Here is a 14,899-nt window from a genome sequence, read left to right as displayed (position 1 = left end):
ACATGTGGCAGCTGTCAGCTACTCTGACTGTGAAGAAACTTCACTGAGAAAAAGGTTTACAGGAAGGATATGAGCTCAGCCTGCCACCTACAGGCAACAAGTGGGAATCTACATAAGAGCTTTATGAATGTGACCTTTATTTACCAGAGGCTGGTTGGATTGTGCCAGTTTGTTCCCGACCGTTACAAAGTTCCTGAATCATTTACTCGTTTTTATCAGCAGCCAGGGCGGGAAATAACCAGCAGTTACCAACCAACTGTTAGGGCTTCGGAAACAGTGACAGCTGAATTCTGGGATGTATAGTAAGAGGCACTCTGAACAGATCTCTTCTCTGTCTAGTATTTGAAATAAACTGGGTTTTTTTCTTGTCATCTGGATTTAACTAGATATGTTTAATTTCCTTTTTCGGGTTGGAAGATATGAAAGTATATCAAAATAAACAAAACAACTTCTTACTATATGACAAGATTCTGTCTCATGATATAATCTTTACAGTTCTAAACAGGCATTCTCAAGCATTTCAGAAATAACTTTAAGAGAAAGTTCAAACTGTTGCTGATTTAGTTAAATAATTTGTGATTTGTAATCTAGATTATAAATTGTCAGCACTCTACTGCAATGATAGGCATCCATCTATCTATTTCAGTGTCACTTTATCCCACATAATAACTGAACAGGTCACCAGTCTATCCAAGAACTGACACAATCACATGGCTATTAAAAAGGTGAACATGCAAACATCAGCATGTCCCCATATTCAAACTCCTTACTGAATCTATATAGTCTGTACTTAATACTAATGATCATAGTTGTAGAAGTTAGTATACAAACTTTCCATTTAATACAAACAAGAAATGATTCAATACATGCAACACTGGGTATCAATTAAACTGTGACTTTGTACTGTCACTGCCAGTTAAGACTTCAAAAAGAGAGATCAAAATGAATTTTCAAGCCGTACTTGTGCTTATCTTGTGTTTTCCAAGCTGCCTCACCACTAGCTTTGGCTATTTCAAGCTATGAGCGCCTCCCTTTGTGCATTGCATTGTGGGAGAATAGTTTACATTGACATCATACATTTAGTACCTGTTCATCATATAATTTAAACACAAAACAAGGGTACAAGCTGTAGATCGAATTAGTTGAAGTGTGATGACGGTAGTGCTCGAGGCAGACGACCAGCTAATCACATTGTCAAAATTGCTTTTTGCTCCCCGTCAGTATTATTTACTGCCCCCTGAAGGTAGCAAACAAAATCTGCATAGCAATCACATCTACAACAGGGAGGTTCATGAATAAAAGATACACAGGGTTCATGTGTACTAAGTAAACAATGCGTAACGCTACATCCTCACTTATCATCAAACCTCCATTTGAATAAAGGAGCAGTTATATTTGTTTCACACACCGATGATCAAACGCACCACATGTTGAAGAAGACCGTTCATGAATAATTCAGTGCTTTCGAGAGAGGAGTCTTGAGTGGAAGAGCAGAGACTGACTAGATTCCTCACCTTGAAGAGCCTATTTTACCATTACAACTTCCCCAAAGACAGAACAATCAAGCCCTTTTCAGAGCTGCTCTCTAACAATTATCCATCTGCCAGTATCAAGAAGAACAGAAGAACGAGGGTAGAGCTTGTCCCCTTAACAAGCTCAAGTGTTCCCGTTCTCTCTGTGCTTAGTATTTAAAATCTTCAAGTGTGTAAGTGTTACACACTATTATCCTGCTCGGAAACATTTTGCTTCTAGCTAAGTAGGCTTTCTCCAAAATAAAGTGCATTTAAACTTTGAAAAATATTAAAACTTTGTCATTAAACTTATTTCAGCTATGCTATGAAGCAATTATTGTTGGTTTGGCAAACATTGCCAGTAAAATATAGTTGAATACAGTAAATAAAAATATGCATGAGTGCATGCCTGTTGTACAGAGCACACAGTTATGTAAGATGGCACAGTGCTTGCACAGTATAAACGGTGACACATGGCAGCAGAAGAACAAATGTTAACCTGAAAGACATGAGCCTGTCAGCCATGACAGCCAAATAAAAGGCACGCTCTGTAACTCCCAGACACAGACAGATTCATGATCAGCACACAGCTGCCACACAATAACAGAGTCATTTGACAAGAGACGCACAGCATCCTCAACCACGGCAGAGTGCACTAATGGCCTTTCCAGGGCAGAGATCGAAGCCCGCTGGCTGCACCAAGGTCAAGAAGCCAAGAAGAAGGGCCACGGAGAGGTCACACTGGACAGAGCTTCTTGTCCCAAACACAACAGCTCCTCATGAGAGAAAGAACCAAACAGCCACAGTCAGCCAGGAAGCTTTTAGTCACGGTGAAGCATTCAGCTGCTCAGGGTTTCCACTGAAGCCTCGATTAACTTTACAGGACTTTTCCGTGCCTAAACAGGAACGCTCCCATATAAGTGAACAAACTGTTAATAGTCTGGTTTTCACTTACGTCCAGCTTGTTACACAAGGAAAACATAGTCTAATGCAATAAATATGTGTGTTAGAAACCATATATGAACATAAAACTATGAGAAGATTTATTTGTATTCTGGCATTTGCTGAAATCCCTGTTGAATTATTCAAATTTAGTGTTAACACATCTCAACATTTATATTTTATTTGAAGAGTTAATTTGCAAAAACAGATGAAAGTCATTTTAAAATAAATAAACAATCACCATTTTGATTGATTTTGCCTTGATTGTAAAATAAAAATACATGATTTAGCAGAGAATTATGTAAGACGTTTTATAAATTGTGGCTCATCAGACAAAGCTTTCCAGAGGGCAGCTCCACTGGAACAAAAAGCACCTTTAAACGTTCCTCATCTTATTCTGGGTACAACCAAAAAGCCACTGTCTGAAGACCTTAGGATCTGATGGGAGTATATATGCTGTATATTATTTATAAAGGCCATATGCACAGACATGCACTGCACATTTCTATCTCTATGACTGTTTAGCTATGAAAATGCTAAACAAAATATAATTTGATCAAAATTTTAGCAAACAAATCTCTTTTGTGTATAATGACATGAATAGCTCATTCACTCATAAATGATGGTGTCTAACAGTATAAGAATATGTTTATATTAGGGCTCGCAACAATCAGCAACTTTTACTAAACACCTTCACACATAATCTTCACAAATAATATATATATTTTTTAAAAACACTGCTTGCACTGTTCATATGCACTACCAAATAGCACTTACGTCTTAATGGACTCAAACTTAACCTATGGCACTTACTCATGTGTCGTCTTTTGACCTCATCTTTGCTTGTGCTGTATGATGTCTCAAATGTACGTCGCTCTGGATTAAAGCATCTGCTAAATGACATTGTAGAATTGTAGCAAAAATCCTGAGAATATGGACTCTAGAAGGGCAGAGCAGGCAGACGGAGCAGAAAGCTTCAAAAACAAAGTAGCCTTTCCAGAGAGATGGAGTATGGAATACTCCTCCAAAACTTGAGGAATATTTTCAGGAAAGGAGACACATTCCTCCACAATGAAAACAGGCCCTTTCCCTTGCACAACAAGCCAAATGTGCAGCACTCAGACGCTTGTTTCTTCCCATCTTTGCTTCACTCAGCTGTACATGTATATCCATCAACTCTCCAAGCTGATGATATGTACTGGTCGGACAACAGGGACGTGTGGGTCTTCAGTCTGTCCTTCAGTCTGACTTTGTGAGAGTTTAATCATAGTGGACTGACTGAGAACCCACACACATAGCTGTGGTGGCTTTGAAAAGCCATCAAATCGGAAACATGACTAAGACCCCACAGGCTTCCCTGGAATTTAGGGTGAAACAATACATGAGTAAGTCTGCTCATCACCATGGCCCCCTCTCACTTTCAACCTGCTATGTCAACAGGGCTGGCCAGCTGGAATGCAGGAGCCACTGCAACACATGGGGATCAATCCTGTGGCTCTGCACACTCTGCAGCCAGTCCCTTAAAATACTACCTCGCCGCTATCCCCGGCATTTCAAACATGTACGCATCACACAAGGTAGGCCATGACGAATGGAAGGAAATAAGATTAATAGAGTGCAAAAACACTGCTCTACCGAGGAAAGTGGAGGGAAACTGCCACACTGCCAGAAAATTGCTCAATTAAGGCATTTAAGGGAAGTCAGATTACAGTTAGTGCAATTATCAAAATTAGGTGAGAAGATTGCAGAAGATACTAAAAAATTGCAGCACTTAAAACAGCCCATAAAAATAGTAGGCAAACAGTTTTTTTTTTTTGTCTTTTATCTTCTTTGAAACAGACACCTTGGGCTTATTGTATCTAATTCAAAGATCCAATTCCAATAATCCAATTCAAATCTACAATTAGTACCGATCTTAGTGAAGTTTGAATTCACTTTCTTAAACAAATTGCTTGATATTATGTGGGATTATTTCACTGGAAAGTTAACATTTACTGTGGTTTACAGCCTTTGTTTTGTTAGTTTTTGTTACATATTCTATATGCACAAAAAGTTATTTATTATCAGAATTGTATATATTAGGTGGAATATAAACAATTAAGACTGATTTAGGATATTGAGGAGAAACAGTTCAAGGCATAAGCAGTTTAAAACCTCACAGAGAATGCCAAACTGTGCAGTGAAAACTGTCAAATGACCCAAAAGTTAATATTCACCATGGCTGCATTGAAATCACAATACATTGTACTTAAAAAATATCAACTCGCACCTAAACATGCAAGTAAAAGCAGTTAAAATGACTTGATCCTAAAACCCACTTTAAACATGTACATATTTTCTGTCCTTGTCACAGATTACCTAAATTGTTGGTTTGCTGACAAACCAGACATGTAATCTGGAAACACATGCCAGGTTACATGACTGCACACGCCTGTGAACATCAGATCATGGAGATTTCCTCTGGAAAACATGCGTACGTACACACAGCTCCAGGACACCTTCACACGTCAGCCCAACAGTGAGCTCTGTGTATCCTTCAGATTGTCATAATCACAAAAAAATGCCTCATGTGCTGTCTCAGTCGTCTGCGGTGATGCCGGAAATGTTGCCCACACAAGAGGCTGCATTATCTGACTCATGCTCTTGTTACTGTGACTGAGAGGAGAACTATGCTGTGTGTTGCCATCTGATGCCTGAAGATGATTCTTCTGTTATGAAATGCAACCACCCTTTGATCCAGAGAGACAGGGTGTAGGAGGGAGCAGGAGTCTTGGAGCTTTGTGCTCTCTATTGTTATGCTGCCCTGCCCCCTCCTGGGACTGGGGACCTTAAATCTCCAGGTAAAAGCAAAGGCGATAGGTTACAGGCTCTGGAGTTAGATGAATGGGGGGTCAGGGACTCCTGGCTGCATACAGCAGTCCACAAATGATCCGAGGGCTTGTAAAACTGTCAGGCCAGACTTTCATTGATATGTCTTGTGGGCTTACCTCTTGTTACATAACTGACCCTACATCTTATCACCTACAAGTGCTCGCTATCATCAGTCAATAGTAATTATTCACCACCACTACACCCATGACTACTTATTGGCTGAAAGTCAAGTTTGGCTTTGTCTGCAGAGTCACACACACACACACACACACACACACACACACACACACACACACACACACACACACACACACACACACACACACACACACACACACACACACACACTGTTATCACTATATTTGTCTTCTAAAGATTATTTTTATTGACGTGTTTGAGGAAGAAAAGCCAGAGATATGAACTTACATTTGACCAAGATAATCAGCTGACCAGACAAACACAGTGATGCCCTTGCTCATGCACTTGCCACCAAGATATACTGAATTTCATACTATCAGATTCATGCGTCATACATAATTCACTAACATGTTTTGACTACCAGCTTGCTTAGCTGTTGCTACCAGCATTCCTAGAAGTATGACAAAGAATGCTTTATTTAAAGAGAATATCTAATAGCTGGCTCTTCAGCCAAAGTTGAAGAGAAAGTTTGATTTCTCAACTGTCACTTCTATCTCCTACCTCCTGCGATCCTCTTGAGTAGCTGCTGCCTGGCAATGATCCTGCCCAGCCTGTACCCGGAGCGTCTGCGGTGATGGTCCATTCTCAGGTAGAAATCCTGTGTCTCCGGGGTCATGCTCCCGAGACACTCGCTGCCCGTGGACTCTGGGAGCTCCCGAAACATAACTGAAACACTGTACCCTAAACAAACCTCTGACTGCTGGCTGATACACACTCACTCACACACTCTCCCACTAACAGAAAACTTCACATAGAGGCGCAAAAAGCCTAAAGTGAGCTGGGAAGGACAGCAGAGCAGAGCCTAGGGGGAGGAGTGCCAACACTTCAGTCTATCTCTGCAGGTCATGTGACCGCAGGGAGGCCAATGGCAGGGAAGCTGTGGGAGTACTGCCCACCTTGCTGAGTTGAATCCAATGTCTGTGTGAACGCTTGTCAACTTCCCCCTGCTCTGGAGGGAAATATAAATACCATCGGAATGCCTATGAACTGAGTAAGGAGAGCAGGAGTGGAAGAAAGAGGGGTGTGGGAGGGCTTACAAAAATAGTGGTTTTTGGACCCGCCCTGCACTAGAACAACTCTTCTGCTGTTGCTGGTCACACAGGTGCCAAGTTTACTGGGCGAGAGTGAGTCTGTGCCATTTTAGGGAAAACTACAGAGGAGAGAGAAAGAGTGGGAGAAGTTGTTTTCTTGGTTGGAGAATGCTAATTTCTGCTTCCCCACCCCCACCACATAACCTCCAGTTCCAGCCACAGGAAGGCCTCTCAGCAGGTCTCCTCGAAGTGTCACCTCCTCAGGGGAAAAAGAAATTTTGGCTTGAATACATATGAGTGACCTAGATCCCCTTTACTCATGACAAAAGGGAAGATCGTGCTCTGTTCAGATTTGACGGCTGTTCAATGACAGGAATGAAAGCCTCTTGTGACACATTGTCCCTAGTCCCCACTCCATACAAAAAATGTTGTTTTTACCATATATCAATGTTCATGGTATTTACACGGTTCAGACACAATCCTCCATTAATTGTAGTTTCATTTTTATTGTGATATTTTTGGAAGATATTGAATAATTAAGTCTTGAGAAGTTATACAGTTTTCACAATCATTTCATGGAAAGAGGTAAAAAAATATTTTATTCCAACTTCCACTGTTATTTAAGATGTGTACAGACATCAATTAAACTGTAACTTTGAAGAAAGTTGCAAAAAAAAGAAAAAAACACTAAGGTTCGAAGAATTGAAATTTTTTTTTGTGAAAATATTTAAAATCTGCTTTGTTGTTTAAAATGTATTTGGGACAACGTCTAATGCTGTAACGTAACTTGCAACATTATTTGGTATGACTATATTTTAATGAATACTAAAACTCCTGCTTCTCTCATTTAAAAGTCTGCCTGTATCGGCCAGTTTACAACATGGAACAACCATCTCCTCACACCTGAAGTGAAGTCCACATCCGCACAAGCCGACCCGCCCAGCACCAATCAGGGCCCCTGCCACTCTCCTTGTGACTGTCCTGGCCTCTGCATACAGGCTTTCCTGTGTAGTATAAGCATGGCGCCATACATGTGAATAGAGCACTAGCGGGCAAACGACCAAGTCAAACACAGCCCCTGTCTGTTTCGCTCCCTGGCTGGCAAAATCCACCCTAGCTTAAGCTCACAAAGACCACAATTCAGCAGCATACTTCAGATCCCGCTGCACGTTTTTATAAACTTCTTGTGGGTTTAATGGCCGTCTCCACACCCTCAGGTGGAGCTATTTAAATATGTGATTGTTGCTTTTTTAAGGTACTAGGTGATGCCGTGACACTATTCAGATGATTTCATTGGGCGGTGACTCAATTTTACACACACAAACACCTGTGTTCATTCATACTGTAAAAGGATCGCTTCAGGTGTCAGATGCTTAAAAAAATGAGTGGCAGCATGTTGGCAACAGCGCGATCTCCCTGAACCCACGTCTGTGTTTTCTTCTCCCCTCTCCGTCTAGACGAAGAAATTCACTCATACATATCACATTACGGAATCAATCACCCACTGCTATGCAACATCATAATGAATTAGATTAATGGTGTTTTCGTTTCTGTCTGCACTCAAATACCTGAGCGGGGATTGTGAAAGAGCTACGAGATCTCCAGTACTCCCTCTGGATGTCCCTGTGTTTAACTTTGTGCCGCATGCCATGAAGAAATGACTGTGGTGTGTCCTTAGTGGGAGTGTTGTGTGTCAGGCACAGGGACTTCAGCCCTTATCAAACTTGTTTCAACACGCCTCTGTCTAGGTTTCAGAGCTCAACTACTATACAGCATGGCAACAGGAATCCAGACTCACATTACATGCAAACATATACCAAGGCCCTGTGAGATGGCAGCCAGCTTGACAGTGTGGATTTTATTGTTCATCCCTTTAAAGGCCGTTATTGATACTGCGTGATGACAAATTAAGCCATGTTGAAATGCAACTGTAAAACAGACACTGAAGGCAAGTCCAGAATTATTGCATTCCCTGCTACAGCGCTCAGCTTCAGACAGGTGTGTTTATAAAAGGGAAACTTATATTCTGAATCATGGCCCCACAGATGTGTGGAGGCAGTGGAGACACTGCTATGATGTGGTTTGATTCAGCATCAGACACATGTAATCTGCACTGGGCAGTTCTGGCTCTGGTGAGGCTGTGTTTCCTGTGGTTAAGGCTTAAGAATAGCCCCAGTGTGACTGAAGATTTCCACCTTATGAGCCTCCAAATGTCTGAATTCTGAGCTCAGGTCTGGAAGTAAATCACTTTAATGCTTTAAGATCGGTTGAGCTGCTGTGCATCTAACCTGAAGCATTTAGAAAGCCCCTTTTACTGGCAAGTACTCTACTGCAGACTTTTTATCCACTGCAACTATGACTCAACAGAGTGAGGATCAGTCAATGCATAATTATTCAGACCACAATCTCATATTTAGTAGCGTGCACTCCTCGAGCAGCTGTGAGAACCTGCTGGGTTTTACCCAAAACATGGGTGTGTCCCAGGATAACCAGGCTTCTCATACGCGTATTATAAAGTAACGTTTGAATTTTAATGGCAATAAATAGGATATATGAAAGAAGAGACATGCTTATGCATTGAAATAAAGGGCTAATAGATTTCACATCACATCCAATTTAACTATAGAGGCATTGTCATTATTTCAGTTATGTAGGGATGGTTCCAGCTGAGCACTTTGACTGAAAGAGGTGATTAAAAAATGCTAAAAAAGATTTTTTCTAAAACCTCATCATTGTCCACTTTGTCGATAATGATCTCAACGATTTTCTCATTATCTCCACTTTTCTTTCAGACAATTTCAGCATTGTCTTTTTTAATAGTTAAGGAGATTGATCCCCATGTGTTGCAGTGGCTCCTGCATTAAACTTGGTGTGATTTTTAATATATTGCTTTGCATATTCCTATGAAGTTTAAACATACATAGGCCTACACATTTTCATCAGTAAGAGAGCAACTTTTGAAACATTGATGCTTTGAGTATCATGCTGAAGCAAAGTTTGTCAGACTGACATTTAAAGGCAATAATACTCATCTCTTCAATCATAATGAAGCAGAAACTCTATTTTCATAACTGAGAAATTGACTCACCCAAAAGGCAAACCAACTTACAGTGGATTCATGCATATCTTCCTGTAATTGATAAAATGCTTTGTGATATATATTCATCAATATAGAGTGTGACAGGTCACATATCAGTATTTGGCTCCTGCTTTCCAGTTAACCTCTGCCAATTAACACCTATTAATCACACAGGCGTCCACCATGTCTTTTTAAATATTTGCTTACTGCAGAGTGACCTTCAACAAAGCAGCATGTTACGGATCCAGTATAACAGACAAACAACACTGTTTCATTTACAGGCTACACTTCTTATCTGATGCACATTATTTAGGTCTATCAGGTTGGAGTCACTGCATCTCTCTAAATACTCTCTAAATATAAATATTTGGCTGTAAGTGGACCACCCTCTGTGATTTGACACACATGAATTTCCTTGTTGATTGGCCATATCATCTCTGATGAGCTAGAAATGAGCTGTCAGGGGTCTGAAACGCCGACCTAAATTCTGTTAAAATCCAGAGTTTCCCATTTCCCTTGAAACAATTTTGGAAATGAAAGATGAGTTTTCTCCTCCCTGCTCCAAATATCACATCAGCCTTGGTTACAGCCTGATGTGATATTCATAATCAACATAGAGAGGGGCAAAATATATCTGTAGCACACCTAATAAAAAAGAACACATGGAAACTACCTTGCAGGGATCAAAGTATAACAATATTCACATAACTTTCAATCAATCTGTCAAGTGTCACCGTGTTCCTTTATTCAAGCAGCTAAAGGCCTCAGGACTGAAGAGACTGCCAGATGCATGGCACACATCTCTGTGATACATACTGTATATGGAAAAGCATGCAAGACTGATGTGTCAAACATCCAGACAATGCAGGACTCAGCTGCTGCATCAGTATCATACCTCAGCAGGCTGCACAGCTGAGCCGAGCATGTATCAAACTTCCTGCACAAATATAACAAGCTTGTGTGAGAAGTGAACAGCAGTTTTGAATCCTGTTAAACAAAGCGAACACACTTGGCCTTGTCTCTATTTGTACAACACTGAGCACTCAACTCAAACTCCTCCTGATGAAGGCAGAGCTGTTTTGTAATACATGTGGCTTTTCCACACGAGGAGCTGATGCAGTCAATTCACAGCACCTAGTGGTAGACTTAGGTTACTGCACAAATTTACACTGCACACAACACTGCACCAGTTACCTGACCTCTACATGTTCCGTGTTTCTTCCAAATGTATAACAAAGTAACTTTGAAGTTAAATCTATAAAATGATTCACTCTGAATTAGCCTCACTCTATAACACTGTGTAATGCCAACACAGCTCACATCCCCAACTGGGATTCTTTGAAGCAGTCTTATACTGAGTTTAATATTCTGATTGGCAATCACATTAATTAAATGGCAGCAAAAAATAGGTGATTCTAAACAGCTTGTTCATATTTTAATACAGGAAATATAACATATTTCACCTAGGACTTTAATAACAACAAAGTGTAGTGTGACTGACAGTCCCTGGCAGCACAATAGGACTTCTCGTTCTCGAGAGAGATGCATTTTAAAAGGTTAAGGTAAATATGTATAGAGCACATTGCTAGGAAACTGCTCGGGTCCTAGTTTACTCAAAGTCAGGTGTTCATATCAACAAACATGTCTACAGGATATAAACCAATCTACAATATGTATATTTAAAACAATAAAATGATCTATAATATATGAGGGTGGCTGAGAAGCTAAACTGATTTCAAGTTTATGATATATGACAAGCCATAAATTATTAAATATAACAGTTTAGATAGACAGATGCACTTTCCATTTCATAGTTCAAACATTGCTCCACAGCGCCACTCTGCGGCATTAGCAGACATATTAATGTCATGATAATGGGGAATAATTAACACTGTACATAACGTTATATAGCCATGAAATCCAACCACATACAACCCCCTTGAGATGTAAATATATTTTCAAGTCACCACGTAGCTCAGAGAACAGAGAAAAAAAAGACTAAATGTGCCCTTTAATCTTTATTAAGCCCTTTATAAATCTGTTTCCAAAAGTCGTCCAGCTTCATCCGCACATATTTAAAAAGTAATCACAGTTGGGCCATTATATGATACCGAGTCAAGACCAATGTGTCAATCGGTGGGACTTTAGCTCACTACTCAACAAACGCAGATATTCAACACTGATTAAGGCTCTTAGGGTTAAGTGTCACTAACATTTTTAAAATGTATTGGACCGCATGCACAATGAACATGTTAATTCTTAGGATACATGTTTTGTACTGCACCCTGCACCTAACTACCGTTTTATTAGAGAGAGAGAAAAAAACCCTATAAAATCTATAAAAAACCAGGACAAAATCATATCTAACATTTCCAACAATGCATTTTGTCCTCCACAAATATGCTCCCCCTGTTGCCCCAATTAACACTACATGCACACCATGATTGATTACTGCTGCCCAAACATTAAAAAGATGATATGGCGATAAGCAGATGAGTTGACCCAAGTTTTTGCTGCTGTGGTGAAAGCGGTCCAGTGTCAGCGGGGCAGGGTCTGCCTGCAGCGGGGTACTGACCTGCCAGTCTCCGCTCTCTGACATTCTTCCAGAGTAAATCCCAGGCTTTGGATGTGGAGCTCCGCAGATGCTCGCTGAAAGACCGCCGGAGCTTCAGTTTCGCTGAGTTTCTTCTAGATGTCATCGCAAATCCTCCACTTGAACATAATAACAAAATCCCGTTCGTTTCCGACAGAAATCACCTTTCCTTGTCCCGGTTATAAACTTTGTTTCCACTACAGGAGCAGTAAACGTGACTTTGGCGCCCGGTGTTCAAACACAGTTGTCAACATTTTGAGGGGAAATTTTAAATATTCCTGTCGCTTAGAAACGGAAATCAATTAAAACGAGTAAAAGTAACGAGATGATTGTAAAACACCAAGACAGACTTTCACACTTCACACCAGATGTGTGTGCGTGTGCGTCTGTGTGTGTGTGTGAAGGGAAGCACGCACAGCGAGCGCTACACCGGCGTGATACATTCAAGTGCTGCGGGAAGAATGGGGATTGCCGGCTGAGCAGTGATAAACCAAACAATATGTTAAGTATGACAGGAGAAGAGGAATGGAGAGCCTGGAGGACTAATGTTAACAACAGATGGTGAATTTGATCATCATTTTATAATTGCTATTTTGCATAATAATATGAAGTATTCATGGTATGTATTCAGGCTATTACATTTCAGCCTTTGTTGAATATAGAATGCTATGCTTTATGACCCAGCAAACATACATTTTTGTAATGTTCCATGAAGGTTTCCCTGTGGTAAAATTTGATATAGGCCACCACGTGTTCAGTTATAGTTGTGTGAATACTGAGGGTTCCTACATGATTTATTCCAAAGAACAATCCTTAAAAGTTTCCATAACCATGTCTTATTCTGAGGTTAAATCTCACAGGATGTTATAGATACAGTATGCTGAGTAAACTCTCCTGTACCCATATTCATGTTTTTTAAACTTTATATTTGTCCCATAAATAGAGGGGTTAACAGGGATGGCATAATAAAAATAAATTAGTAAGATATATACATTTAGACGGATATAGCAATAAACATATACAAACGTTGGCCTACATCAGGGGTCGGCAACCTTTATGGGCAAAAGAGCCACTGTTGGCAGAAAAAAGGGAAAAATGTCCTAATGGAGCAGCAAACCTTATATCAAGCCTTACAATGGCAATTAAACAGCCTACTAAGTCTAAACTATCAGAAAGCAGTGAGAACCAAAGTGCAAATGAGAGGCTTGACACTTGACAAATATTTTAGGAGATTTGGAATGGAAAGCTAACCTAGCTAGGGAAAGTTAAAACTAGACTTGAAGTTGGCAAAATTTAGAGGTTGAGGTGACGTGCTTTAGACTTTCGTAAGCTATGATGCACATTTAAGTTGACCAAAAAGTAAAAAAATAAAGTTGTATACAAGCTGCAAATTTTTACAATCGTAGAATTTACTTCAGAAATTACTTAAGATCTACACCAATGTTAAATTAAAATTAAAATGTAAACAAATAACCGTTTCATTTTGTATAAATGTTTTGGTCACAGCCACAGGGAGCCACTGCAGACGGCCTGAAGAGCCACATGTGGCTCTGGAGCCGCAGATTGCCTACACCTGGCCTTCAATATAGATCTACAATGCTGTTCATGAGTGCTTCTTTGAACCCACTACAGTATCTGATTAAAAATAGTTTGTTGCATATATACCTTGATACTGCAACTGCAAATAGCAGAAATACTAGAGAAAATATACATTACAACAAAATATTGAAAGTAAATATGCTGTTATGTGAGATACAACAATGTCTGGATGCTATTTCCATTGTCGAGTTCCCCTTCAATCTGCAACAGGAGCAAAATGTAGCCAAACCAAACCTCAAGGCACATGATGGCTAGAATAAAACAACCACCAGAGAAAGTTTCCAAACCAAGTCAAATTTGTCACATTTTTTTGACCAGCAGCATTTCCAACAACTCAAATCTAAGACTCTGAAGTAGGAAATGGAGCTTTACATAGAGCACCTGAAGGCATCACCAACGCTCAACCACTCAACACTCTACCTCAAACACACACTGCAGCTCTCAAATGACACAATTCAGAAGTGAGTGATCACTTTCTCCAGACCAGTCTCTCACTTCATAGTCAGCCCCAAAACTATAAGATATACAATTAAAAACAACACTGCACCATTCCAGGATTGTTTAATTATAGAGGATATGGTGTCTGTGGTGATCAGAAAAACCTTTACAACCATAGCACTTGCATTTGTATAATAAATATAGTTTTCTTTAACTGTAATAGGACGGTAAATGCTGTCATTTCTACCTGCAGACATTTTTTCTGGATGCTTCTAATACATTTGATTGACATAGACCCATTTAATAACTATTATTAGGATTGTGACCTAAATTTCTCATCAGCAGGATGTCGTCTATTATTTTAAAGCTTAGCAAGAGTTCAGCCTGTTCTCCCCGGGTAGGTTAGAGTAGGTCAACCCTCCAACAGAAACATGGGTTCAGTTTCAGCACCATTTACTTTTGTTGTCAAAATATCTTTCACCGAAGATACTGAAAAGAAAAGAAAACCACAGCTCAAGTCTGTCAAGTCTGAGGAGTAAACATGAACAGTTCTTCTATAAGGCTGCATACTATCGACACCAGCTTCAGTAATCATTATACCATAATTATTTTAGGAATTTCCTCCCATTATTGTCTG

General features: G+C 40.0%; 1 protein-coding gene across 2 annotated transcripts in view; it reads right to left on the bottom strand.

Moving 5' to 3' along the window:
* The window catches only part of stard13b (StAR-related lipid transfer (START) domain containing 13b), a 62,086-nt gene that overhangs the window by 19,767 nt on the left and 27,420 nt on the right, over positions 1–14,899 (bottom strand). The window contains exon 1 of one of the 2 annotated variants that reach the window (XM_059331024.1): positions 6,024–6,186. The exons of the other annotated variant lie outside the window; for it this stretch is intronic. Within the exon in view, the coding sequence (XP_059187007.1) occupies positions 6,024–6,186 (163 nt within the window). Of the gene's footprint in view, positions 1–6,023; positions 6,187–14,899 lie in introns of those variants that run through there. 2 annotated transcript variants of the gene reach the window in all.

The sequence above is a fragment of the Centropristis striata genome, chromosome 4, assembly GCF_030273125.1.
Source record: "Centropristis striata isolate RG_2023a ecotype Rhode Island chromosome 4, C.striata_1.0, whole genome shotgun sequence".
NCBI lineage: Eukaryota > Metazoa > Chordata > Actinopteri > Perciformes > Serranidae > Centropristis > Centropristis striata.
Note: the sequence above shows the minus strand (reverse complement) of the source record. Positions and strands in the feature narration are given on the sequence as shown.